The sequence below is a fragment of the Chroicocephalus ridibundus genome, chromosome 9 (genome assembly GCF_963924245.1).
Source record: "Chroicocephalus ridibundus chromosome 9, bChrRid1.1, whole genome shotgun sequence".
Taxonomy (NCBI): Eukaryota; Metazoa; Chordata; class Aves; order Charadriiformes; family Laridae; genus Chroicocephalus; species Chroicocephalus ridibundus.
Genome location: NC_086292.1, coordinates 23975773 through 24003560, shown reverse-complemented (window position 1 = coordinate 24003560; position 27788 = coordinate 23975773). Strand labels below are relative to the sequence as shown.

Here is a 27788-nt window from a genome sequence, read left to right as displayed (position 1 = left end):
CTCCTGGAGCCCCTTTAGGGACTGGAAGGGGCTGGAAGGTCTCCCCGGAGCCTTCTCTTCTCCAGGCTGAACCCCCCCAGCTCTCTCAGCCTGTCCTCACAGCAGAGGGGCTCCAGCCCTCCCGGCATCTCTGGGGCCTTAGGCAATTGGGTTAAAGTTATTAGAAGTGCTGCTGACTGTATGTAAATAGTTTGGCCAGTCCAATGTGTTAAACAGTCTCTGGAAGAAGGTGAAACTCATCTTTTCAGGAATTCAGGTCTAGTTTTGTTGGGTACAGCACAAATTTACTGTGCACTACTAACTCTTATTACTGAAAACAACTTTAAGAAACTTGCAGCTAAATTGACTTGGAGTGGCCTGTTTATGAAATTATGTAAAATGGAAAGATTAAAAAAAATTATTTTTATTTGTAATTAATAATTGAAAGGTCAGGTTTTCTTCCCAATCTTAAAGCATGCTGGAGCGAGCCGTATACTTGATACGTACAGATAAGCAACCCTATTCAAGACCACATCAAAGGAACATGGTTTTGACCTTACTGAGCAGGTGTATGGGAAGAAGATGCTTAACTAGATACACAAACCCATCTGTAGTGTATGCTTGCCCGAGAGGAGGTCAGCTTCATTTATTTCTTCGAATTAATTTAATCCCTTAGAGTTTTGTGAAGCCAAGGCCCACCTGCCTTTTGATGCTTTCCTGTGGTTGTGCAGTGTATTTGCCTCATCAGAGAAGCCCACGCAATGCCCACGGGATGGAAAAACAAGGGGCGGGACTGAGTGTCTACCCTAATCACACCAACCACGCTGCGCATCGCGGAGGACTTTGCCAAGAACTGTTTCTGAGCATGGCGGTAGGAAGGCAGCTCAGGCGTATGTGGTACTTTTTGAACATGTTGGTTTTATCATGGAGGACAAATAAGACGTAGCCTATTGCTCAGCAGACTTCTTTAATAGAGGAAAACCCGAAGTTTATTTGAAAGAGGAGGATGTCCTGCGGCAGCAGCATCAGGCGTTAGGAACCACCTTATTCTGCAGCTGCTCTCGCACCAGAGGGAGGGAGTGGGCTCGTGGGAAGCTGCCGAGCCATTCTGTTTGATGCCGTCTCTGTTAACGTATAAAGCGCACACTGAATTTATGATTCACGCTTACAAATACTGAGTGCAATTTCCTTCCGCTAAATGTCTGAATCTGCTTTAATAAAATAAAATTTTAGCGTTGTTTGTGACCTACTCTCCGAAGTCAGAATTTTATTTGTAATGGTAGGGGAGAGGCGGATTTGCAGAAGTTTCTGTTTTCTCTTTATATATAAACTCACCTGTTATTTCAAATCTGTTACGTAGATTTACTCTTTTGTGACCGCATTTAAAAATACTAATTTTCTTTTGTACATTAGAAGTATTAATGAAGAAATAGGAATTTCTGCATTGGGCTGTGAATTAAAAGTCAGTGGCTTTAAAGAAATATCTCATTCATACAGCTACTAATTTTTGATCATTCACTTATGTTTATCAATGTAAAATCTATAAAGGATCAAAAATCAGAAGCGTGGCTGTTGTCCGTGGTATTGCATAGTTTATATTTCGCAGTGCTTGCTGCTGAATGATGTCAGCAAACTGAAATTTTACGACTTTTTCGCAGTCCCGTCAAGTGGAGGTAGGAGATCACAAACTTGAATATAGACTGTAGGCTTTCGTTTTGGTTAATGGCTGTAAGGTATCATATCTTGAGACATAAAAAAGAAAAAGGACAAGGAGTTTTTTGTCAACTCTATTAGGTTTTAAAAATGGAACTCATTAAAATTTTGGCTTCTTCTGTACAAATTAATGTGCTTACGTCTTGCACATAAATAATTTGAGCTGTTTCTTTCCCACTTGGAATACAAGGTAGCTTTAATGAGTCACAGCTTCCATTTTAGCAAATTGTTCATGGGATAGGCAGGCTCAGGAACAACTGGGTTAAACCAAGAGATTATTTGAAAAATCTAGGGCATGTGCTCTCTCTGTTCACTTGATTAGTTTTCATAATTCATCCTTGTTTCCGCAGCAAAGAGCAGTGTAAGACATGCAAACAAGAAGCCGTTTTCTTTCTTTTGTGCTCCTTTATCTCTGTAATTTTACTGGAGAAAGTTAGTGAAATGGGGAAAAAGTCGTATTGTGTGTGAACGTTGAGAGTGAATCTTGGTCTGTTTTGTGAAAATCTGTGGGCTCTGAGAGGCAGATGCTATTTCGGGATGTCTGTCTGTGACCCTGCTTCAATTCTTTTCTGTTTGACTACAGGTGCATGAAGAGCAGAGGAGATATTTCCGCTCATCAGAGATGATGTGGAGAGACACTTTGTGAGTAACTGATGTGTGTTTTCTAAAAAGCCCGAAATGCTAATGGGGGAATTGATTTTTTTTTCTTTTTTTTTTTTTTTTTTTCCTAAGTTAGACTAACTGTGCCACTTGCCTAACAGTTTCTTTTGGTTCTGGAAAGCTGTGAACACGGAGCACTTCATGGAAAGCAGAGACAAAGCTGATGGTTGAAATAGAGAGCTGGAAGACAGAGCAATAGAATATGTATGGTTTCATAAATGATTAACCACGACAGCTAACTTCTGTAGTGATCAGCCTGCCAGAGGCTTTTACTGTTGACTGCTGAATATGTTCTAGACATCAGTAAAACCCCTGACACTGGGTATGTGGTTATCCTTCAGCAGGGTTAACTCAGCACTTGTAGAAGCTCTTCTGGCCAGCTTACTGATGCTACTTATTTTACACGTCAGGTTATTAACACTTTATTGTCCTTGTTTAATTTTGATTGGAAGTCTAATATATGTGCCTTAAAGAAGGTGAGAATAGTAGCAGTCAATAGAAGCTTTCCTGAAAGTTTTCGGTTCCTGTCTGCTGGAACACAACAATATTCCGGGAGCATGCAGCTGAACTGCGCTCCCAAAATATTACAGGAAAGGAAGAACTTGTATGACAGAATATAACTGTATCTGAATAAGTACTTAAAGGATTTACTTTTGTGGAAACAATGTCGTTTTTTGTGATGCAATGTCTTATTTGTCAGATGGACTCCATAAATACGCTGTTCGTAGTGCCGTAGGTTTACAAGCCAGCTCTTTCTTTTGGGGCTATTAGTCCCAGTGTTCCCATTTTTTTGGCCCAAATTTCCAGTAACAGTTGAAAGTTAAAGCAGTGTGTTATTTTAGGATTTTCCATCATAGTCTTTGTGCTTATTGTTTTAAGTATAATATGAGTAATGGGGTCTTGAGTGCTTTCTTTTAAATCATGAGCTCTGATACTCTGCAGCTACTGCTTTGTTCTCATGACAGTTGTCTAGGAGAGCGGTGCCTTTGTGGACAACATCAGTGCTTTTCTTGGCACTGAAGAGCTCAAGTTGGCAGAGTTGCTGTTACCTCAGAAACCTCGATTTCTCAATTTTTTTTGCATTTGTAGTATTAATACTACATCATGTAAATTTTGTTCTCTTTTTTAAACTGAAAAATATCCTTTTATTTTAATGGACCAGTAATTGCTTAAACTCCTAGGTGTGAACCGGTGTGGGTTCTTACGTGAGATTTACCTTTTTTGTTACCTAGATCTAAGGAAAAGGTTTTAAAGTGGTTTTTAGACTTCCCTTATCCTGGAGGCCTTTGTGTATTTTCATATATATGGTTTTGTGATTATAGTTTAGTAAGGGCTTTAAAAAAAAATTGTCATTAATGCTTAATTTTCTCATTCTGGGATGAGGTTCGGCATGTGCAAATAGTGGCTGCTAGTCTGTCTTGCTTTCAGTCAAGAGAAAATCTGCTTCAAGATAATATTGGCCTGTAGTCATCTTTCCCTTGGCTTCTTCCAGGCTCTGCTGCCAGTTCAGGAAGGCTGCGGCCTTCCAGGTGCTGGATTCTTTATGAAGCAGCAGGAGAAGTCCTTGTGCTGATCCAGCTGACTTTCCCTGGAGATACGTGTTGACTTGATTCACTTTGTGTCCTTGGGGTCACTCTTTTGTGGCCAAAGTCCGTGAGGACTTTGCCACAGTTGGCCAAGTAACAGTGATAATATGGAATGTTATTTAATAATAATATAACTTTTAAGAATAATAATTGCATACTGTGATACCTTTTGTGAGTAACCAGAGTAGTGGATTATGTGATTCCTCGGCACACGTTGTTCTCCTTGTTTCCAGACTCTGGTCAGGGCTCAAGCAGCGTCCCTGGGTTAGACTTCATGGGCAGAGCTTCCTTCTCGCACTGCTCTGGTCCACCCCAAGACACTCCTCTTTTGGAGTCCCTCCTCTGATCCAGAAAGTCAGGCAGGACTTGCTCAGGGGTCTGTTACTTTCTTGGGCTCCTTCCTTCGCAGGTGACACTGTTCCTAAATGTTTCCTGTTTGCGTGCTCCAAACTCCACAACGGAGATTTCGGCTGTTAGTAATGAGGCGAGGGGATATGACCAAAGGCTTGGTTTGGTTCAGATGCTTCTGTTTCAACTTTTGAGGCTGCTTCCTTAGGACAAAGGAGCTTCTTCATAACTAAAAATCTTCAGCCTTTAAAAAAAAAATTAAAAAATAAAGTTCTTTAAACTCTTTCTGTAGCTTTCCAGAAGGTATAAGGGTGAATGAAGGAAGCAGATGTTGTGTGGCCACCTGGTCTGTACAGGCTCGCAGAAGTTTGATATGCTCAGACACATGAGGTACGGTGGGTTAGACAAGTACAGTTGTATTTACTTGCCAGACGAGTATCACTCCAAAGGGCTTGGAAAAATTTGCAGCTGAGAAATAACTTGATTATTTTTTTAATAAGATGCCTTTGTTATTATCAGCTTAACAAGATTGGAACTTGATTGATCTCTTTTTTTTTAACATGAAATATAGTATAGGTATAAATGTTCCAAGTATCAGTCTACATACCTTAAAATATTTTCATAGTGATGCCACAGTTACTGATAATACATACATTTTTCTTTGATTGTATTTAGAGATGTTGACTCTGTTTTTAGTGTGGTAATTTTCAGAAAAGGCTCTGTGAAAAATAGACAACAGTTATTTTGTGGGGCTAGCATTTAATTTGTACAGATGGTTGCTGTTAAGGACCTTTTAGTTGCACGGCAGTCAGCTTTTCCCAGTCTTCAGCATATGGCCGGGTCAGGTTGTGCTCTGGTACTTAAGGGAGCGGATAAGGCTTACAGCCTTCCTAAACGTGTCCTGTTTGCGTGCTCCAAACTCCACAACAGAGATTTCGGCTGTTAGTAATGAGGCGAGGGGATATGACCAAAAGCTTGGTCATACAACACCGTCCACCCACCGTGGATGGTGTTCCTGGATTTGCCTCCATTCGGTGTCCTCTGTGTCGGCACTAGCGGCGGCAGGAACAGGTAATATCCACCTGGCCAGTTCCATCAGTTCTGACAGGATTATGGCAAGGGTGAATATGGGTGGGATATAATGGGAGAGCTTGTCAAGTGAGTAGAGTTTAGCCCTCGTTGCAGGGCGGAGGTGCAGGAACTGGTTTCTTTTCCCAGTTCTACCTGATCATAACCTTGGCTTTAACCTCTGTGCTGTAATACCTCTTTCTGCGAGTTGTATTTATACAGTTTTATAAAGTTTGTGGGATGTATGACGGAAATTGCTGTTTACCTGTTACTGTTGTTTTCATTGCAGTTGTTACTGTGCCCTTATGCATGCGCACGATTTTTAGTTGAAAGTGGAAAAATGTTTCACCATTAAATGCTCAAGCAGCAAGCTTTAAAGGGTTTTAAATATATACCGCAACTTAGTCTATTAAGTTAAAAAGTGGCTTTGCTAATAAAGTGAGAACATACAATAAAAGCTTTTTCATTTAGTAGTATTGACTCCTACATTCATAAACCTCAAAAATATGAATTCCTAAGTATACTGGATAGTATTGAACTTAAAATTGTAGAAATAAAGTACTTCAACCAAACCACAAGAGATGCACACCCCTTCCCTATGCTGATTTTTTTTTCTCCTGACAGGCTGAATGAGGGTGCCTTGTTCTACTTGACATCTGCCCATGTCTGAGTAAGTCTAATTTGTAGCATGGTAATAGGTACTTGAGCTGTGCCCTTGGCAATCAGTAGATTAGGGGTGTGTGTGACAAGTCGGACACCGAAGGGACATGCTGTATCTAAGCTATTCAGTTGCCTTGTGAATGGACTAATGTGTTCCGTTGGCCTTCCCTGATCTTAGTAACCACATAAAGCTTTATGCTCTTAAAATAACTGACAGCTGGTTTCTTACCAGGATTTTTTTTCACTGCGAGTGAAGAGAAAGTGGGATCCAAATGTCATAAGTCCTGTTGTCTTCCCGGAGATAATACAGGTTTTTCTTTTACTTCTATTTGCTGGATTGCTGCTGTGTGCTGCTTTTTTTTTTTAATAACATGCAAGGCTTATCTAATCAAACTGTCGCCAGTGGAGTCTCTTTCACCAGAGTGGATTTATTAAGTGTAGGTGGTGATGAATGAGCTTTAATGTGCTGGAGTTGTAGCTATAGGTGACTTACATTGGAGAAAGGCTTTGTGAGGGATGGAAAACACAGCTGAAATGCGAGTCCTTTGCAGAACGCTGAAGATATGGTAAATCCGTAAGGACTTAAACATTTCTATGTCAAAATTGATTAGATGTTTTTGGGCCAACTAATAACCTGCATTATATTTTGATTCATCTTGCCATAAATGCCTGAGAGTTTACATTTGGTTCATTGTGTGAATCCAGGCATGAAACAGTTGATCAGCTGACTTACACTTCAAAATAGTATTGAATTTAAAACAAGGTTTTGACACACACCTCAGCATTGCAAGAATTCTGCTTTCTGCTACTTTGCTTTCAGTGCAGGGGGTTGGGACCATCCTTGCACAGTGCCGTGACCTGATGTCACACGCAGTGGCTTGTGGAAACAGTGAGTTTCATGTCCCTGTCCCATTTGTGAGACAGATGTGATGCTGTGTAACGTGGTAGTTTTTTCATTCTTAGAAATCTTCAGGTAGAAGCTAACTTCGCTGGCAGTAAAGCAAGGACATTGAAGAATGGAAGGGAAGGGGGAAATGGAGAACCCTTCTGCCACCTGTAACACGTTACGTGCATGGGACTCACCAGCCTGGTTCTTCACAGCCTACTGTCCAAAACTGGACATACAGCCTGAAATGGTGGATGTGGCAAGAGGTGCCCCTTCCACTACAGTCTCGAGAGACGTGTCTGTGGGGTCTGCTGGATGTGAAGTATTGGTGAGACAGAGCTGTCTGTCTCTGCTCTTGATGAGGCTGTAGGTTACAAAGCCATAGCAGATAGGCTGAAGTGTTAGTCTAGACACAGGGGGATAGGCTGGAGGCAGTGTCATCTTCATAGAATGGTTAGAGTTGGAAGGGACCTTAAAATCCACCTGGTGCCGCCCCCTGCACTGGGCAGGGACATCTCCCACCAGACCAGGTTGCTCCAAGCCCCGTCCAGCCTGGCCTTGAACCCCTCCAGGGATGGGGCAGCCACAGCTTCTCAGGGCAACCTGGGCCAGGGGCTCACCACCCTCACAGCCAAGAATTTCTTCCTCAGATCTCATCTCAATCTCCCCTCTTCCAGTGGAAAACCATTCCCCCTCGTCCCATGGCTCCCCTCCCGGATCCAGAGTCCCTCCCCATCTCTCCTGGAGCCCCTTTAGGGACTGGAAGGGGCTGGAAGGTCTCCCCGGAGCCTTCTCTTCTCCAGGCTGAACCCCCCCAGCTCTCTCAGCCTGTCCTCACAGCAGAGGGGCTCCATCCCTCCCAGCATCTCCGGGGCCTCCTCTGGCCCTGCTCCAACAGCTCCGTGTCCTTCTGCTGTTGGTGCCCAGAGCTGGAGGCAGCACTGCAGGGGGGTCTCCCCAGAGTGAAGCAGAGGGGCAGAATCCCCCCCCTCGCCCTGCTGCCCATGCTGCTGGGGATGCAGCCCAGGCTGCAGGGGGCTTCAAGGCCATTGGTGTGGGAAGAGTAGCTGATTTGCTTCAGATAAACTAGAAATAACGTCCAAAGAGAGGAGGGACCTCTGACTTGTGGCTGACGCAAACGGGTGGGTTAGAGTTTCAGTCAAAGCATGCTCCAGCTATGGATTGTCCTATGTGTCACTTCACAAGTGTGTAAGCAGACGGGTCTGTTTTCAAACTTTAGTTACGTAAATCTTTCCATAAGATGCCACTCTGCTTTTGCCTTGAAGTGTAACAATGACTCTGGTATTGTCCGACTTGTAGCTCTAAGAGGTCGAATTAGGAAGCCCATAACTGCCAAAACATGGATTGACTTGAGAGCCAAGATCCGCGGGGGCACAGATGCCGCTGTACTTAGGCAATGAAATAATCCCGTTTTAGCTCGGGAGCACAGTAGCATGATTGTGCTCCTGCAAATGCTACGCGGAGGTTGAAATTGCTGAATGGTTTTGAGATTATAGATTTGATTGCATGGAGATTGTATAAAGGTTTTTCTTTTCCCGTGTAACAGCTCTAGAGGTTTATTTTACTGTTTGGGCAATGTCTTATTAAAGGTTGCTGTAGAGCGCTGCAGTGGAACAGATTGTGTTCTGATTTGGTGGAGGTGTCCTTCCGGGCTGTTTTGGGACATGTTTTCAGACGATTAGGGCAAGGCAGTCGATCTGCTGGAGCTTCACCCTCTGCACATCGGTACCGTTTCTGTTGCCAGCTTGCGTCCTGCATGGCAGAGTGTGTTTTTCACAAGCCAGACACTTTCCTCGCTTTCGTGGGGCTCTGTCATGTGCTGTACAAGCTAGTTTGGCAGGGCAGTGGTTTACATAAACCAAGAATTGCTCGCACTGGTTTTAAATATGGTTTTGTGTTGCGGAGTTCAGCGCAGTGGATCCTGTTCTATTCAACCGTCTCGCTTCCTTTTTAGCGTATGCGGATCACCTGAAGTTATGCGGCTTGTACATGGCATTTCAGGAAGCCTGAACTGATGCAGAATGTGCTTCCTGCTGAATTTTAATGAATTCCTGTATACAATGTGAAGCGCATTGGTTTTTTTAGTAGCAGAAGCTTCCTTAAATTTTAGACTTTGGACAGTCTCACACAACTTTTTGTTTTTAATAATTACTTTTTCTTCCTTCAAGTAGCCGAAACTGAATAGCTTTGGTAACAGTATGTTTATTTTTTTTATTTATTTTTTTTTTAAATGTAGTAAGGAACACTGTCGTAGTGCCTTTAATTAAAGGGAAAAATCCACGGGGAATCTTTTTAAAAATGTTTGTCTGATGCCCTCTTTAACACTTGCTCCTAAGCCACCGCGACTCACCAGATGTTGCGTCGGGGTGTTTGCAGCTGGATCAGAATACCCTGATGGCCAGTCCCGACTCTGCTGTTCTCATGCTGGCGGAGTTCTCGGCGATCGCCGTGCTGCTCTGGTCATGTTTAGCTTCGGTGGCTTTTGAGCAGAGATAATCAGCTTTTTGTGCTGGGTTTGCGTGAGGCAAAGTGTCGCCTCGCCGTTGCCGCCTGCTTGCGCCGCAGGGCTTCCCCGAGCGGCGCCCACCTCCAGGTTCTGGGTCTTGCTGCGGAGGCTTGCGGTCACTCTGCCTTGCTGCATGCGGTCCTGGGTTTTAAATTGAAAAACAAAAAATTTAAAAATTGGAGAAACTTATGAACTTTCCTGTGAAGCAGATTTCTCATTTTTTTCTTCATCCAGATGAACGACTGATTCTGTGACCAAGTTTAGGTCTTTTATTCTTTTGAATTTAATGATGCTGTGTTTTTTCTTAATTCTGTGTGTATGTGGAAATGCTGTGGGAAGTCTGCAGAAGCTCTCCTTGGGTAACGTGCTGTTTGAATACCCACCTGATGAGCAATGCTGCCGTACAGAGGTGAAACAGAACATCTGTCATCCCAAGTGCTTGTAACTTGGAGTGCCAAAGGAGAGCAGGTGCAGATGGGGGGCTACAGAAAAATCAAACCCAGTGACTAAGAAGAAATAGTTGCCATGTATCAGCGCTCTGACCGACACAGAGTGCCATGTGTCATTGCTGAATTGGTGGCTGTTTTGAAGGAGAAATTATCACTTTTTTTTAAGGCACCTTTGTGCGTAAAGGGATCACCTGAAAGAAAACACAGAGGTGCTTGTTGGACCATTTGCCAAAGGTTGATCTAATTAAGGGGAACGAATGTTGCAGAAGCAGCAAAGCCAAGCCCTGAAGGGCATTAGAAAGCAGCTTTTCGTGCTTGATGTTCTGAGAGGGGCAGGAGCATTGGATGCGCGGTAATAAATTAACGAGGCTGAAGAGACAAGGCAGGAAGACATTTCAGAAGTTTCAGAGGTTTAAGAAATGTGGAGCTTGTCTGAAACAGAATAATTTGATGTGAAAGATGGATTTTACCCAAGTAGGTAACGAGGGAGAAAAGGTTGCATCTTGAAGATGCTGGAGAAACAGTTCTGGAAAAAATTGTTGTATATTTGACAGTAACTTTCTATACGGGCAGCGTACACTCATGGAAGATGGCTTTTTCCCATTTTATCCTAATTGATTTGATGACATAAATTGATAAAAGTCATTTATCAATGTAACTGCATTTGTTTAAGGCTCTTGCTGGTCTGAATGTTTATGTTCTTTACAGAAACAGCACCCTTCATGTTTCCTATATCTTCCCTCTCTTGCCGAGGGAAAGATCCTGCAAACAAAACACTCTTTCTTCACTCCTCCTGGCAAACGAATTACCAGTCAGGCAAAACTACATATCCCTAATGATGTAGTACTGCAGGCAAGATGAAAAGCATAAATGTAGGTCTGTCCAAAGACTTGATGCCAGTATACAAAAAAAAAAAAAGAAATGAAAAGCCTATTTTGATATAAAAATTGTCACATTCACCCAAGACTTTATAATATTAAACTGTCTGAAGACCTAGTTCAACTTTTGAATCTCACTTTCATTCTTGATGCTTTGTTGGCAAAGACGACAACTAATAAAGTTCAGTGATTTTTATTTTTTTAATACAGAATATTTTCATTGTATGGAATGCTTTGTGGTGACAAAAGTGACTTAATGTTGTTTTTCATTGGAAAGTAATTAAGTTTGTAACACATCTTGAAGAAAGATTTTTTTTATTTTTTTTAATGAAGAAAAAATGGAAAAATATGTGCAGCTTTGTGAAGGGGGTACCTCCATTTTTCTCTACAACTACATTTTAGGTATTGGAAATCTGTGATTACATCCCTCTGAATCATAGACTTATAGAATGGTTCGGGTGGGAAGGGAACTTAAAGCCTACCCAGTGCCACCCCCTGCCCTGGGCAGGGACACCTCCCACCAGACCAGGTTGCTCCCAGCCCCGTCCAGCCTGGCCTTGAACCCCTCCAGGGATGGGGCAGCCACAGCTTCTCTGGGCAACCTGGGCCAGGGGCTCACCACCCTCACAGCCAAGAATTTCTTCCTCAGATCTCATCTCAATCTCCCCTCTTCCAGTTTAAAACCATTCTCCTTTGTCCTATTGCTCCACTCTCTGAACCTCTTCTTCTCTAAGTGGAACAAAGACCAGTAATTAAATAAGACAAAAAATCAATTTTTCGCATTTCACTTACTGTTTGTGCTTCAAATTGGGCCAAGTCTGCTATCATTTCTGTTCAGGCTTTTAGCAGTTGAGGAGCAGCGAAGCTTTGGTGCACCTGAGCGCTGGTCCTTGCACTGAAATGGAATGCTGTGATTTTTATTTCCTCCTCGATGAACAAATGTTCTCCTTGTGTTCATAAAGCACACACGAATACAAGATAAGTTAATTAGAAATTAGCACCCTACATTGGATCCTGTCTTTGCAAGCCAAAAGCAGACAAACTGCAGTTGATGGTAGGCAGGGAGTAGCAGACATCCAGGCATCGCAGCTGAGGTTGGAGAGGAAATTCCTGCAGAAAGAGTTTTGTGTGCACTAGGTTTGTGGAAGATTGGGTAAAGGCTTTTCAGTGAGATTGGCGCTTCTTATATTGTCTCTTTGTTCTGGTCCTTTTTTAACTTCAGCCTTTTCTGGGATTTATTAATGAGTATTTTTTCTTTCTGATGCCGTTGATAGTCTTGATGTATTTCTGCAAAAACCTCAAAAGCTGGTACTGAGAGGGACAGCGTGCAGATACTGCTGTGCCCGAATAAATTTTATGAAACGTCTCATCTGCTTGGTGGCTTTCTGTGATTCATTTTTCTTTCTTCAAACAAAAAGGGCTTATTTTGTTATCAAAAACAAAAGATGGACTTCACACATCTTGGGCTGTTATTTGCTGTAACCTCATTTGTTCAGCCATGTTAAGCACATGTCAGTGCGGCCACTCTCATCTCAAATTCCGTGTTGGTTTCCTCTCCTTTGCTCAGCAGGGGAGTTGCTGACTCAGGCGGCATGGATTGCTCCGTGCCCAGAGGGGAGGCAGCAGTGCTCCGGGATGGGTATGGTGCCAGCGTCCAAATTCCTGCAGAGGTGCCAGGGCGTGTTTTTTCAGGATGGCAGCCTGGAAACTCTTTCTGGCATTTTGAGGAATTCTAGGATTTTGAGGAATTCTGGGATTTTGAGGAATTGTGGAAGAGCTTATTAGCAAGTGACTTAAGAAACGAAAGGACCTAGTTAGTGAGCTTTAAGCTAATTTGTTCATCAAATAATGGACTATGTGATTATTTTTTTTTTTTCAAAGCAAAAAAAACCCCCCTCAGCTTTAGTCTTAATGGTTCTGTAATCCAAGACTTCTGTGGATTTTTTGGATTTAGTTGATCCAGCTGCCCTCGTGTCTGCTTTTAGGCATCCAAGGATCAATTTTAGAACAAGGAGGCAATAACAGTGACTTATCAAACCTTTCAGTGTTCTAAAAACATTCCTGATATGGCTGGAAAGGGATTTCTGTCTTAAAATATACTGAAATTAGCCATTCTGTCTTTCTTGACTACCCTCTGCCTGCTATTTAATCTTTTTGTGCTTATTCTTTTTTTTTTTTTTTTAAGAAAGAAAACCCCCCCAAATTTATGGCAAGAGTAGAGCTGATCACCTTGTCCCAGAAGAAGTTCCAGCAGCCTTATTTCAGTGTCTTCCTTTCTTGAAATAAAGTTCTTAATAAAGGAACTACTATGGTTTAACTAACTAAACCTTATTTCAGGAAGGTATAAAATTGTTTATATTTTCATCTTGTGCTGTACTTTGCACACTTGTAAGGGAAGTTTTTTCTGATCCGATTAATTATTAATTTGTTGGGAGTGACGGGTTTCATTCTTTTAATGAATGGGATCTGCTGGGTGCTTTTCTGCACTGCTATGTGAGATACAGCAGCATGGATTAGAGCGTTTCAGTAGGGAAACAGTCTTGCTGGGATTTGCGTTTCCCTTGTGGGTGGTTGAAAATATTGTTGCGTCAAACGGCGTCATTCCTGACTAGCAATTTTCTGTTAATGCCAGTTAAGACCTCCACATTCTTAATTTTGATTCTTAATAACATTTAAACCGTTCATTTAACTAGATTATTTAAAGAACTGTGTTGAGCCGTTCTTCTTAAGAACAAATGCTCAATTATTTCTGTTCCAAAGGTTGTGTTGTCGTTAAGCTACTTCATTTTTTAGCGAGTGTAGACTAAGGAAATCTGATAGAGCTGTTTCTGTAGTTTTATTGACTGATCTTGAGTACTTTGATCTCAGTCTAAACAGATAATTCATGGGACAACAGTTTAAATTATTGAAGTTATGTTTTGGCAGTAGCTAAATCACCCCTGGAGAACACTCCAACCCATCAGTACGCTGCTCTCCGCATCCGGGGGGATTTTTCACTGGTTGTTTGATCTTGAATCAGAAGCAGTAGATTTTCTTCCTTTTTTTTTTTTTTTTTTTTTTCTTTTAAAACAGGCACACAAGTGCCTTTTGTCCACTGGATGCGTTTATGGTGACTTGAGCATATTCAGTCTCAAGTTTCACTTTTCAGACTTCTGTCTGAGGGAAATTCTTGTATCCTGCTGTCGCCGGGGAATGCGTATGGCCCTTCAGCACTGCTCTGGTCACTCACGCTTCTCATTAGCGTGAAGAATGGCTGTTTAATGAATAATGCTGTGAAACTTGAAGAAAAAATTAGAAAAGCTTTCTTCAGAGCAGAGTTATGATGTATGTGTTCCTCTCCATCTTCAAAAGCTTCCGGTCCCTAGTGATCCCAAACAGCACTTCCTTACTCAATCCTGTTTCCCTCTAGTTAATCCATTGTACTTGATTTCTTTAGCAGCCATGTCTCTCTCTGGCTGTTGCCTGTATTTTCTCTCCTCCTCGTTAGGTCCGTGCATCTACCTCCTCATAGAATCATAGGGTTGGAAGGGACCTCTGGAGACCATCCAGTCCAACCCCCCTGCCAGAGCAGGGTCACCCACAGCAGGTGGCCCAGGAACACATCCAGGCGGGTTTGGAATGTCTCCAGAGACGGAGACTCCACCCCCTCTCTGGGCAGCCTGTGCCAGGGCTCTGCCACCCTCACAGGAAAGAAGTTCCTCCTCATGTTTAGGTAGAACTTCCCATGCTCAAGTTTGTGCCCGTTACCTCTTGTCCTGTCCCTGGGCACCATTGAAAAGAGCCTGGCCCCATCCTCCTGACACCCACCCTTTCAGTATTTATAAGCGTTGATGAGATCCCCCCTCAGTTGTCTTTTTTCCAGACTGAAGAGACCCAAATCCCTCAGCCTTTCTCCATGAGAGAGGTGTTCCAGTCCCCTCAGCATCTTGGTAGCCCTTTGTTGTCCCCTCTCCAGCAGTTCCCTGTCCTTCTGGAACCGGGGAGCCCAGCACTGGACACAGCACTCCAGATGTGGCCTCCCCAGGGCAGAGCAGAGGGGGAGGATGACTTCCTTCCACCTGCAGCCACACTCTTCTTGATGCCCCCCAGGATGCCGTTGGCCACCTTGGCCACAAGGGCATATTGCTGACTCATGGCCATCCTGTTGTCCCCCAGGACTCCCAGGTCTCTTTCAGATGAGCTGCTCTCCAGCAGGTCACCCCCAACCTGTCCTGGTGCAGGGGGTTATTCCTCCCCAGGTGCAGGACCCTGCACTTGCCCTTCTTGAATTTCCTTCATTCTTAGGCTTGTGCACTTGAATATTTTAGAACGAGTATGTTTTCATTTGAAATGGGAATGTTGGCATTTTCATATAAAGCCTTTTGAATGCATTCATGTAAGAGCTAAAGTTGGAAAATGAAGAACTGGAAAAAATCCAGTGAGTTTTTGTGTTTTTGTTTTTGTTTTTTTTTTTTTTTTGAGGAGATGACAAGTTTCTTATTTGTTGGACACTCGTGTTGGTCACATCTGGTCTCAGTATGGTGTGTGTGACAGTGTTTGTGCTTGTTTAGGAGGAAATGATTGCTTACCCTCAGTGGAAGAATTAACTTCTTCATTAAAAAATTTATTTCTCCAATAAATGCTTTTAGCTTTCCAAATTACTTTTTCTTAACCAACGACTCCGAATGACTTAAGGATTAACAAAGTAAAAACTCACAGCTTTAGTGTTGACTTGCAGGTAAATAAAATCTCTGGAGTTTGTTTCAATATCGACTAGGTAGAAGTAATGTTTTCTTCGTGGTGATGGAGTATTGGATAAAAACCCAAAAGTTGCTCTTGTATGACTAGAAATTTACGTGGAGGTTTGGCGAACAAACTGGTAGCATTTAACTCTGTTAAGTGGTTCTTGCTGAAAAGACACAACTCTGGAAAGTTCTCCAATGGGTGACACGGTGTAATGTCATCTCATGCCGATTGTCATCTTCCCTTTTATTTTCATCTCCCTGTCTCCTGTCACTTGAGTGGATGTGCGTTGGTTACAGCTGTTCTCTTGGTGGCAAGTGGTGGGTGTAGCATTGTGAGGAATTGCTTCCCTGGGCAGTTTGGTGTTTCATAGAATCACAGAATGTGTTGGGTTGGAAGGGACCTCTAAAGGCCATCTAGTCCAACCCCCCTGCAGTCAGCAGGGACATCTTCAACTAGATCAGGTTGCTCAGAGCCTCATCCAGCCTGGCCTTGAATGTCTCCAGGGATGGGGCCTCCACCACCTCTCTGGGCAACCTCTTCCAGTGTCTCACCACCCTCCTTTTTTTTTCATTTGAGTTTGAGTGCATCAAGCTAAAAAGAGAGGCTTTATCCAAAGCGACTTTATGGTTACAATGAGGTGCTTTAGAGTCCTAAATCTAAAATAAGCTACTCAAATAGCTTGTATCGCATTTTCCCTTTGAGGGAGATTTGGATTTGTTGTTCTGCATGTAATTAATTTATCCATTGTGACACTATAGTTAAACTGGGCATATCACTTTTGCGGGCAGATTAGCATAATTCTTAAATTGATTACAAACAGAACATTAAAAACCTTAAATAACTCCTGTTTCAAAAATGAATCGTTTTAATAGGCAGTTTAATCTGCCTCAGCTAGCAGCTGATCATCTGAAGAAACACTTTTGAAAAAAAAGTTATCATCTTGAAAAGCAACAATGCTGTCTTTAAATTCTGTACTCCCAGAAAATACTTTTTGGTGCTAACTAACGCTGTAAGCCATGTCCTGCGTATAGTCAAACGTGGAGGAATTACACTGTGCTTTATTCATGAAGGGAAGGGGAAGAAAACAAAACATTTCTGTTGGAGCATGTGATCGATTTCATTTCATTTTGCAGGTAAGAAAAGAAGTCACCTAATTTTGAAAAGGGAAGTACGCCTTTCTTTGCGGGTGCTAAATAGTTTGTTGGTACTTCCTACTTTTACAAACAAATGAACAGAAAAACCCTCCAAAACAACTGAAGGATGTGCATAATACTTGAGCCTTACTTGAAAGGGAAAAAAACCTCCACACCTGGACACCAAAAAAACCCCTTGCATTATAAAACCCAACCAAGCCAAAGAAACCCCCCTGGTATATTCCTTTTTTTTTTTTTTTTTTTTTTTTAAATGCTAGAGGTGTTCTGCGTGTGTGTGTTCACGCATGCAGGTCAGACATCCCTGCTGATTCCGTTGTTTCTGGACATCTGGGATGTGGCTGTCGTCAAGGTTTTCGTTCACTTGGATGCAAAATCAGGCACATCTTAGAAAATAATTGCGCGGTGGTGGAGACGATGTAGGGAAAACCAGGATACCCGGTCTTGCTTGGGTGTTTGCTGTATGGGGAGACCAGTAGGTTTTGCAGCTTAAACTGATTCGTTTTGATTAGTTGCACTTCAGGCTTGCTAATGCTGTTAAGGATCATCTTGTAAGAATAAGAAGTGCTGGTTATCCGTGTTGGTGTCCTGCCCTGCACCGTGGAAGTTGAAGCAACTATTAGGTTTTCGCCTGCTCTTTGGAAGTGCTGCGGAGGCGTGCTGCTGGGGCGGTGGGGGGTCTTGAGGGAAATACTCTCTTTCCCAGATAGAATGTTCTTGTACAGCCTGGGGACTCCCAGACCCATGAACAGATACACGCGGAAATTGGAAATCCAGAGATCAGTATGATTCCTGCAGGTTATAGTAAAGTTAACAACTGAAAAATGCAGAAATATGTCTGTCACAGAAAACTTTCAGCTATCACTGCTGCTATTCTGCCTCGTTACAATATTGTACGTGGATTTATGCCTGACCTTCCCGTGACGTTTCTGAAACCTGAGCAACTTGCTAATCCCCTTCCGTCTTCCCAAGCTATGTTATCACATCCAGCTCCATCGCATTGGATTCCAATCGTTTTCAGCACATGACTGTCCCAAATTCCAGATGTCTGGTTCCGTTCTTCTGCTCCAGCTCTCCTCTTACAGGCGGTTTGAATCCAAGCTGACAGCCAGGCAGGTGGAGGTGTGTCAGCCAAGGATCTGGAAGAAAACTCGATTTGAAGTGAAGGTTTTTAAATCTTCATACGCTCTCGATTAATGTCTGTTGTCCCAAAGAGCAGAGAGGTTGTGTATCACCAAGTCAGCGAGTTCCCTGGGCCCTCGGCTGGAGAGGGGGACACAGAGCCATGGCCGGAGGTGAGGGGGTGGGTCGGAGCAGGAGGTGTGGAGCAAGGTGGGGGGCCGACAGCCTGGGCAAGCTGCGCTCTCAGGCTCTCGGCCTTCCTCTGTGCCCTCACAGACGGGTTTCCTCCTCTCTTGCTCCATCTCCCCAGTAATTAGAGGACCAACGTGACTGCGTTCAGTCCTGTTTTCAGATAATTAGAGCCGGGCCCAAATAGTAAAATACAGAGTAGTCTGTCTCGGGTTTTGCTCGGGGGCTTTGCCAGGGCTGTCATTGAGAGCCGGACATCCTCTTCCTCGCTGCTCTGCAGCGGGGCGGGAGAGGTGCAGGAGGAGTAATTACGTGCTGCCCGATGGTTAGACGAACCATCTCTGCTCGGCGTGCTCTGGCAGGAACGAGGAGTGGTGGTTAAGAACAGGAATGGCCTTGTTCTCCGGACAGGCAACGCGCTGGGTTGTACGGCCATTTACAATGTAGAACTGGGGAGCAAAGGGGAGGGAAGAGGAGGGTAAATGAACTGAATCACATTACTGGAATTTGCTGTTAAAAAGAATTTATTATGTGCGTTCAACAACAGAAAGCTAAGGCTCCATAATTTTACTTAAGTTATACTTTTGCCCTTTGGATTCTGTCCGCTTTCATCGGATTACAACAAAAAAGTAAAAGCTTTGTCAGACTGTGCCCTGTGCGTTGTTCTGGGGTGTTGATAAAAGATAATCGTAAATAGCCTGCTTATGTGCAAATACTAGATTTAGTTATTTTACATTGACGTGCTTGATGTGATGGCTAAGAATCCTGAACTTCTTAACTGCTTATTGAATATAATTTAACATCCCTGGTAGTCCTCAAAGAGGTCTTTTGTTTCTAATAAGTCAGTGTTTTGTGCTTAAACTGAGTATTGCCATTGTTCCCCCCCCAGTCTCTGAAAATGCATTTCGGGACACAGCAAAACTTTTGTCACGTTTTAAAAAAAGAAACAAACAAAACAACAACCATTTCTCCCCAGGAGCTGCTCTTTGTGTGTAGCAAGGTGTTCTTAGTTTGCTTGGGTTTCTACTTCAAGTGAAAGAATCAAACAGAAAAAGGTATGTTTGTGCGTGTTGTTGCTTGATTCAGGATATGAGCCAGAACATAAGCTTGCATCAATTTGATGAGAAGCACCAAAGAAGGAGTACTCTGCTGTAATAGTGCTCACGTAAAACTCCTGTGTAGTCGCTGTAACTGTCGGTTTCCCTGCAGAGGTTTGTTATTCACTGGCCAGTTTTTATTTCAGTGTTTTCAGAGACTCTTGTGGCAAATGTTCATCTATTTCCAGCTACCAACTGAATTTCACTTTGCATTCAGTGCTGACCCTATTTCATAAATATTGGCATATTGCCCTGCCTTCCTCCCTTCCTAATCTGGCTGCTGTGACCTCTGCTTTTGAGTAGAAGCAGTGTACGGCTGGGTCAGCGGAGATTGCCCAGCTGCCCCCAGAATTAATCTTGCTGCCTTTTCATCTCTCCGGCGTATGCTATTCAAAGGCCTCAAAAGCTTCAGCTTTCAAGGATTTTGGTGTCATGAAAGCGCTGAGTTCATTCGAGCTTGCCTTTGAATCACGAGGCACCAACGCTGCTTTCAGTTTAAGGTTTGAAATTTGGGAGCGGTGTTCCCAGGGAATCAAGAAATACTTTGCCGAACTGCAAAGTTCTACTCAGTGGCAGTTATAAATGTCTGTAAATACACGGGCAGGCAGGAACAGTTTGGGCATGACTGATGTCAGTGCTTGACTATTTTTTATTTTTTTTTTTTATTAATTTGATTATTTTAACACTTCATTATGTGGAATTTTATCATTGCATTTTGTAGGCAACGCGCCGTGCAACATGCGGCAAGACTTTGTTCAGGTGGCCGCGGTCACTTTAGGCCTGGTCTGAGTTATTATCGTGATTCTTCTGAAGTGGTATGGTGCGACTTTGGTGTTATATTAGTTGTTTCTGAGGTTCTTGGAAAATCTTTCAGGCAGATAAGTGGTGTTGCAGCATGACTTCTGCTGCTGTTTGTGATTAAAGTAGTGTTATGTACTTCTTGTGATGTGGGTATACCCTTCTGCGTATCATCATTCTGCCTTGTGTGGGCAAAATGGTAATTACGGCATCTCCAGAAAGCAAACTGATGAACTTAAGAATGAGTAAAAAAACCTTAATTGGAAGAACACGTTAGAGCAAAGCTTTGCTTAACCTAAGTTCTGCTTTGTTTAGAGATTCAGAAAATGATTATACAATGGGATGCATATTGCAAAAAGCTGGATCTCTACAGCTGAAAGAGTATGCAAAGGCTTGGGGAAGGTGTGATGAGCAAGTTGGGGATGCTTATAGATGTCCTGTTTGGTTCTGCTACTTCTACCTAAGTACCTGCGCACGGCCTTGGGTTTGTCTGATACCTACACCAAACTTTCTAATTACATTTTAAATCCATGTAATTAAACCTATGTAGTTCAAAGTTACAGTGGAAAATTAAAGCCAGAAATATCTAATTTGTGGGTCAAAGATTGTCTGACGTTGGAGAATGGCTAGATGTCTGTCTTGTGAGGAACAGTGGAGCATCAGAGTTGACACTTGGAGTCAGTATACACATAATTTATTAATGTTATTTCATACCTAATTGTATGCCTCCCTTCTTCCTTCACTGAAGATCCACTGCTTTTTCTGCTTGAGAAATTGTCGGTGGAAATTTGATGTCTAGAAACAGTTTTGTATTGAAGGCTGAAGGCCTAGGTTGGAAATGATCAAAAATTTCTTGAAATGAAGTCATAGCTTAATTTCATCCTTCCTTGTGTGCTTAGATCCAGCTTCTAGTGCATAGATCCCAGTGCAGTACAGCAGGAACGGTGTCTATGGCTCTTCTTGCGTGTCCCTACGTTTGTCCTACTACAGTACTGAGGGTGCCTCGGTCACGGGAGGAGAGGTGGAGAGGTTTGATTGTGTGGGGCTCTGCTTGAGTCACCTACTGCGCCTCCCAGTACAAACCACTTTATTTACTTTTCACAGTTGCCCCTGTGAATCTATGTCGTAAGAAGAAATGGTTCCTGGAAGGCTGATGGTGTGATAGCTGAAGCATGGTACGTGAAGAAGTTTCCTCTGTTTTTTTTTTCACCAGACATCTGCTAGTTTCATTTGAAGCTTTCCCCTTGGTGTTGGAGAGCTGGTGAATAATGACTCCCTGTACACCTCTACCGTGCTTCTCGTGATGCTATCGGCTCTTAACGTATTTCCTCTTGCCTATCTGCCTTCCATGCTGCGAAGTCCTTGTGCAGGAGACATTTCACAGGTTTGCTCATCCTTTTGGCTCTGCCTTTTCCTCTTCCTTTGCTCTAGCTGGTGAGATGGGGCAAAGAGAAGCTCGTGTCCCAAACCAGGTAAGGTGGGGAATGATGCCGCCTCTCTCAGCAGGTCACACAGGCTTCGGAGCTTTAAGGCTGGACACAAGCTTGTCCAAGCTAATGATGTTGGACAAATCAACCAAAGCATAAAAAAAAAAAGTCATCTTTTGTGTCAGTGTCCTACATGAAGTGAGTTTTGTGGTTATGCTGTGTTATTCTCCATTAAAATGGGAATTTATGAAAATGAGTGTCTTGTAGAACAGTTCATATGAGTACCAGAAGGTGGCATAACTGATTTTGCCAAAAGTATTTTGATTGCAAGAAGCATGCAGGATGCTACTAAGTTTATTTTTAACGCTGGTGGTCAAATCTTGATCTAAGGAAAGTTGGGACAGTTTAGCCCGTAATATTTAAGGGTACTGTTTAAAGCTATACTAATTCTGCCCTTCTTCAAAATGTGAAAACTCTGGCAGGATTCATGCTGGCTTTTATATCTAAAGTTTTTGAAGTTGGAAGTACTTTTAACTGAAGCGCAGGATGGAAGCAATGGGTTGTCCATCGTATGTGCAGCGGAATTCTTTCCTGAGCTGTCTTACAGAATCCCGTGAACACATTGTTTAGGTATTTTGCTTTACCAGTTCGCAAAATTAGAACAATTCCTGCCTGTTTGGAGCTTTTCTGGTTAGCTAGGGCTAGGCATGAATAAATTATTAATATGGTAACATAGATTTATGCTGTAGCAACTCTAACCACATGCAGGTTTATAGGTGTACCTACGTAAAGTGTTAGGCGCAGTAAGTGGAAAAAAGACCAATAAGCATTATGCTGAAAACAGATTTTCATTTAAATATGTATTTCATTCTAGCAATCTGGAAACTTAATCTTTGCGCAGTGTTGCCATGCGTTTAATGCCAAGTCGATGTAATAAGGCATTAGATACCATCTCATGCGATGCTTTCCTTATTAGAGAGGCTATCTCTGGCACAGTCATCTCCGCTATGGTGTGGGTCAAAAATATACCTTAACTATACCTTAAAAGTAGGTATTGTTTCCATTTGGAGATCCAGGGGGACTCATTCGTACAGCAAGTGTAATTGGGCATAACCGGGAAGGTTTTGGTGCAGGGGTGCCCTGTGCCAGACACCGCTGGGGTCGGTTTTGCATTAAAACCTTTTTTTTTTGTCTGAATAGTTAAATTACTTGGCGTAGGACAAACCCCAAACTTTTGAAATACTGAGATATATGGGATTTTTTTCTTTCCTTCAGCTCCCTCTGGCAGGCAAACACCGGAATTACAACTGTATTGCAGAGAAAACATTGCGCTGGGACGAGCCTGTCAGTTGTTTGGTGTTGTGTACGTATGCATTGAGAATAGATTTTCGGCTGTAGAAAAATAGATGTTGCAGCTGCAGAAGGTGCTGAAACACGGATATTTCTTGGTTTAGCTGCCTTTTGTAGTCTTATTGCCTATTGCAGCTGTGCAGTGCCATTTCACCTCTCTACACCATGCACATCTATTGGTAGATTATTTTTTTTTCCCCCTCTATAATGTGGTGTCTTCCTGAGCCTGCTGGGATTCACTAGGGCAGCGCAGATTGGAGCAATGTGACTGTTTCGCATAGAAAACTCTGCTGGTGGTGCCTGGGCCCTTCCACCTGCTTCTGTGCCGTCTTCTCCTCGGAGCTTCCCCTGTTATTTTGTTTTGTTTTTTTTTTCCAGTTCTGGGTTTCCAAAGGCCAGTTTGCTGGTGCGAAGTGAAGTGGTCACATGTACAATGCTATAAAGATGTAGAAAACTGCCTGGGGTGCGCGGTAGCACCGGTCAAATGTCTCAGTATCACTGAGCTTTGATTTTTGTTGGGAGTCAGATGTTTGAAGCTTTATGAAATAAATGTTTATAATCAGGACACTTTAAACTCTTTGGCTTAAATATTTCACAGTTTTTAAAAATTCGAGTAAGGTTAGCATTCTTTTGTGGGCCTCTCTAGAAGCAGCTTGTGCTTAGACTTTTCTCGCTATGTACAATTGTTTTATGCAAAGCAGTATGTCCTGATTTGATCCTAAATTATCGGGATAGTTATGTTGCCACTAAATAGCGATGTTGTAGCTGCAATGTTGTTCCAGCCTGCTAAGTGAGTATCTTAAAACCGTCACCTTAAATCTGCTTTTGGGAATGAGTTTGCAGCTTGTACGTTTGCCCACCATAACAAACTTGAATGAAATAACTTGTAGCTTTTGAAGCCTTGCCTAGGAAATGTACGGTTGTCATTAAATTTATATTATCATAGATGCTAGAGAAGAAAGCTGTTGTGATTTTCTTTCTATAATTTAATTATTATGCAGGAATTTTGACATTTGGCGAATTAGAAATAGAATATAATGGTGCATTTCAGAGGAATGGAACTGTTTAATGGAAGTGTCATTTTTGTGATTCTTTTTTTTATCTTTTGTAAAAATCTAAGTGTAAGAAAGGTATACATTTTGAAAGTCTCATGTGTGTCTTTTTTTTTTTTTAAATGTTAATAACCACTAAGCTTGTGGTGATTCTGTGGCGTGCCCATACTCATCGATTGTGCACCCTCCCTATGCCCTGTTGAGCTGAACGTTTAGAGGCTGTGCCTTTGGGTCCTTTGTGTAATGACACTTGAGAGCGGGAATTTACAGAAAACCTCTTTTTTTGCTGTAGAAGATGACTAGAGGCTTTCTGAAGAGGTAGTGTTCAGCTGCAGAAATCTTGCAAAGAGAGCCTTCATGCGCTCGGGGTGCAAGGATGGTCACCGGCATCACTGCCAGGTAAATCTCCAGCTGCAAACACTCATCTTTGGTGTCTTTGCTCCTGGCTGCTCCCAAGGGAAAGCACCTGTGAAAACTGTCTATTTTTGTCAATTTTCACGGCTGCTGTTGGGAATGGAAGAGCATCAAAACAAGAGAGCCAGTTGCGGGATTTTGTTTTCCTTGTGGAACGGTGTGGGGGTTATCCTCACCTTGGCTGGCAGAGGATGGGGGAATCCTGAGCAGACCAACCAGGACGTTCCCCCTGTTGTCTTTTGGGAAGGAGTCTTTGGACTACACCTGCCTTTGTCAAACAGGAGGAGCTGATTCCTGATTGCCTCGGGTTGATAGGCAAAAAATAATTGAAGAAATGTAAAGTATGGGGGTTTAGTACAAGACTCTCTCTGTCCCACGTGGCCCATTCCGCTGTTCCAGCTTCAGTACTAATTCCACCTCTTCTCGCGGCATTTTGTTGGGACGATCTGCAGACTTGAAACTCCTCATCTAGTGCAGAGAAATTGTATGTTGTGTGTTTGTGTTTTTTTTTTTTTTGTTGACACTGAACGGGGGAAATACTGAAGTTAGTGAAAACTTTGAAACTGTACTTTTTGCTGCATAAGCCTTTCACGTGCCTTTGTGTGTGACGGCAAGCCGAACTTCAAGTTGTTATTTCATAAAAACGCGTATCCAACGTGCTGAAGACTAGGTGATAGCAAGTAATTAAACTGATTGAATCTCTGTAAGTATCATATATTTGAGGCCTTAAAGGAACCCAGTCAGTGGCAGTGAGATGGCGGTGGGCAGTGTGGTGCGGTACCTTCAAGTCCCCTCCTGGCAGAGGCGTTCCTGCTGGTGGCGGGCTCCTGGGTCACGCGGGGATGTGTGACATTTCTGACAGCCTGTATGCGGAGTGCCAGCATCTTTCTTGAAACCTTCTCCATCTCCTTCTCTGTCAGAGTCTTCTCCAAGGGGCTTTGGCCTTCGGATAAAGACATCAGGCTGCCCACGTTGGAAACTTTGTGGATTGTGGGTTAGCAGACTGGATCCATCGGAGGTGGGAATTCCTGGTCTCAGAAAAAGTTAATCTTTTTGTCTTTAGAAGACACGGAGTCCTTACAGAAAGGCACAGTAAAAGCAGTGAGCCCTGTGCTGTACTCTTGCCCCCCCCCCTCCCCCCGGCCTGCTCTTTTCGGTAGGGACTGCCTTGCGTAGGTGCACAGGACCACAGGCATTCACTCCGGTGGGTAAGGACAACAAGGCTTGAGGAATGTAAAGTGACTAACAGATTCCATGGAAATAATGGAAGAATGAAAGAAAAAGCCTACAAACTTTTATTTTTAGAATATTTTCAAAATGCTTTAATGGACACATGACTAATGTCACTTGCAGTTTGCTGTCTGTGCCGCAGGAAACACTGAAGTTGTTAGTGGCTGGTGCTCAATCTTAGCCTCCTTTTAATTACTAAATTGTTTAATATATTTGCATTATATGAGTCAGATGTGTAAATGTGTTTAGGCATACTTTACTAAAATAAATTGCGCAGCCAACAGACCATAACAGCTGTGGAGAACTTGTTTAGAAATGAATTCTTTGTAGTTCACAGTTTGACCTAATAAAAATAACTGTTGCTTCAGACCAATTATTTTCGGCGGGGTCAGTCTGTCTGCTGTGACTGCGCATTCAGATTTCAGTGGTGATTTATTAAATATAATGGTCTGGGGAAGATGAGCACCGTTCTCTGAATAAATCGGTGTTAATTCAAAAGCATTTCTTCTTAGCGTGTTGTCAGCAGAGTACATGGGCTTGGATCAAAAGTTGGAAACCTTCATTAACTCGCTTTGGTGTTACCTCCTACCAAGTATTTTAAGACCTTATTTTACCTACCGCCTTTTATGTAAGAGTAGTTTGCCCAAGCAAAGCTCAATTCTTACTTTGTTTTCCCCCCATATTATAACCTGTAGCTTGTCATTAAGTTAACAGTGCATCTTGACTCCTGGAAGTGATTTTTTGCTAGAGATCTTACCTCAATTTTAGAGCATGGCCCTCTTCAGGAGTACACCCAAGAAAGTGGTGGGCATCCATAAGTGCCATACAATGACTTCTGTGGTCAGAAACACACTGGGGAACAGATTTGAGATATTTCCAAGACTAGTTACAAAATATACCTGAATCTGAATTTAATGTTAAAATAAATTAACCCTTCTAAAGATGAAAAATGTGAATACTGCAGGCGTTAGGTTTGTTCATTTCTTGCGTGTCCCCCTTTTCCTGTGAGTTTGTGGGAAGCTGACTTCAGATTTAATCTAAGTTGTGGGGTTTTTTTAAATATTTTTAAAAAAATCTGATTGGGACCTGGTATGAAATGGTGTGGGGTTTTTAAAGTGTTTAGTGTTGCTGAATGATTTCAGAAATTTCATACTTGGGCTGTCAAGATATTTTTCTCCTTAATGAATGATACTTGGCAGGACCGAGATTGCGGGGCTTTGAAGATGTGTGTAGTGGAGAAGCTCGTTCCTCACCGTGATTGCGTCTTGTCACCTGCTACTGCCTCCTTGCTTTGTTGAAGAACATACATTGGTAGTCTGAAAAATCATGTGAGAACTCGAATCTTTCCTAACTGAGGTGTCTGGGAGGGAAGGGGAAGTGGCTGGGTCAGATGCAGGGTAATAGATTTGTCGTGTGTATATATATATATAAAAAATAACGTGCGTAGGTGTGCATATATAATGCATATATGTATAGTGTGTGTCTGTATATACACATGCTATATATACAAACACATGCGTATAAATAGTATGCATATTTATATTTATGTGTAAAAATAATTTCCACTGAAATGATGTATCCTAAAATGTTACTGCAGCAATTTCCTCATCTATACAGGAAAAAACTGCTGAGTGGGTGGATGGCAAACTGCAGTACTTCTTGTTAAACATGTGGTACATGCCCTGACTGCTAAACTTAATATTTAAAGATCTGGAGAGGTATTTTTTTTTTCCTGTCTTAGAACTGGCCCCACGCATATTGCTATAGAGACAGGAACCTGTACTGCTTACAGTGTTCTGACGGCAGGAGGGGTTGGCTGCAAACCTAGTTTATCTCATTTCTTTATGCTTTTCAATTTATGATCATTCCTCGTTCCTTGAGCAGTCAGCCCAATTTAAAAGAATTAAATATATTTGATACTAACTATTTTGTAAGCGTCTCTGTTCCATTGATCAGGCCGTGTGCATCTTGATGCCTATAGTGCAATTGCTTCTCAGAGGCTGTAACTTGTATCTGGTGTCTGAGGGCTTCTCCCCCACTTCCCAGTTACCAAAAAAAAATAAAAAAATTCTTTGAGACAACATAGTGGATAGTAAGTCAAAGTACATGCGTAATTCTCAGAACTGGCTTCAGCTGTTTTCAAGCTTATTTCTTAATTTACTTAAAATTAATTGAAAGACTGTTTCTCTGTGAGATCTTTGGGGGTTTTTGAAAAGTTGGAGTTTCAATAAAAGTACTGTGGGGTGCACGTGGCCGATTTCCTTCTGTACTCCAGTGCTCGGGGAATAGTGCAGTGTAGCTGTGGGACTGCAGGGAGAACTGCGCTGGTTTCCCTCGGTTCCTCTTCAGGCAGAGTCTTGCTTTCCCTTCGTTTGGGTGTGAATATTTTCATGATATATGGTCAAAGAAATTGTATTAATTAACTGACACATATATAGGCAGGACTGTCAACACCATCTTTTAGTTATTCTTGTCAGTA

General features: G+C 42.5%; 1 protein-coding gene across 10 annotated transcripts in view; it reads left to right on the top strand.

Moving 5' to 3' along the window:
- Positions 1–27788, top strand: part of KLHL13 (kelch like family member 13) — an 86506-nt gene that overhangs the window by 16588 nt on the left and 42130 nt on the right. For 4 of the 10 annotated variants that reach the window (XM_063345962.1, XM_063345957.1, XM_063345964.1 and 1 more), the window contains one exon: positions 2276–2334. The exons of 3 other annotated variants lie outside the window; for them this stretch is intronic. In XM_063345962.1, the coding sequence (XP_063202032.1) occupies positions 2315–2334 (20 nt within the window). In that variant the 5' untranslated portion in view covers positions 2276–2314. Of the gene's footprint in view, positions 1–2275; positions 2335–5978; positions 6025–20940; positions 21012–27788 lie in introns of all 10 variants that reach the window. 3 more of the 10 variants (XM_063345967.1, XM_063345966.1, XM_063345965.1) reach the window with 2 other exon arrangements.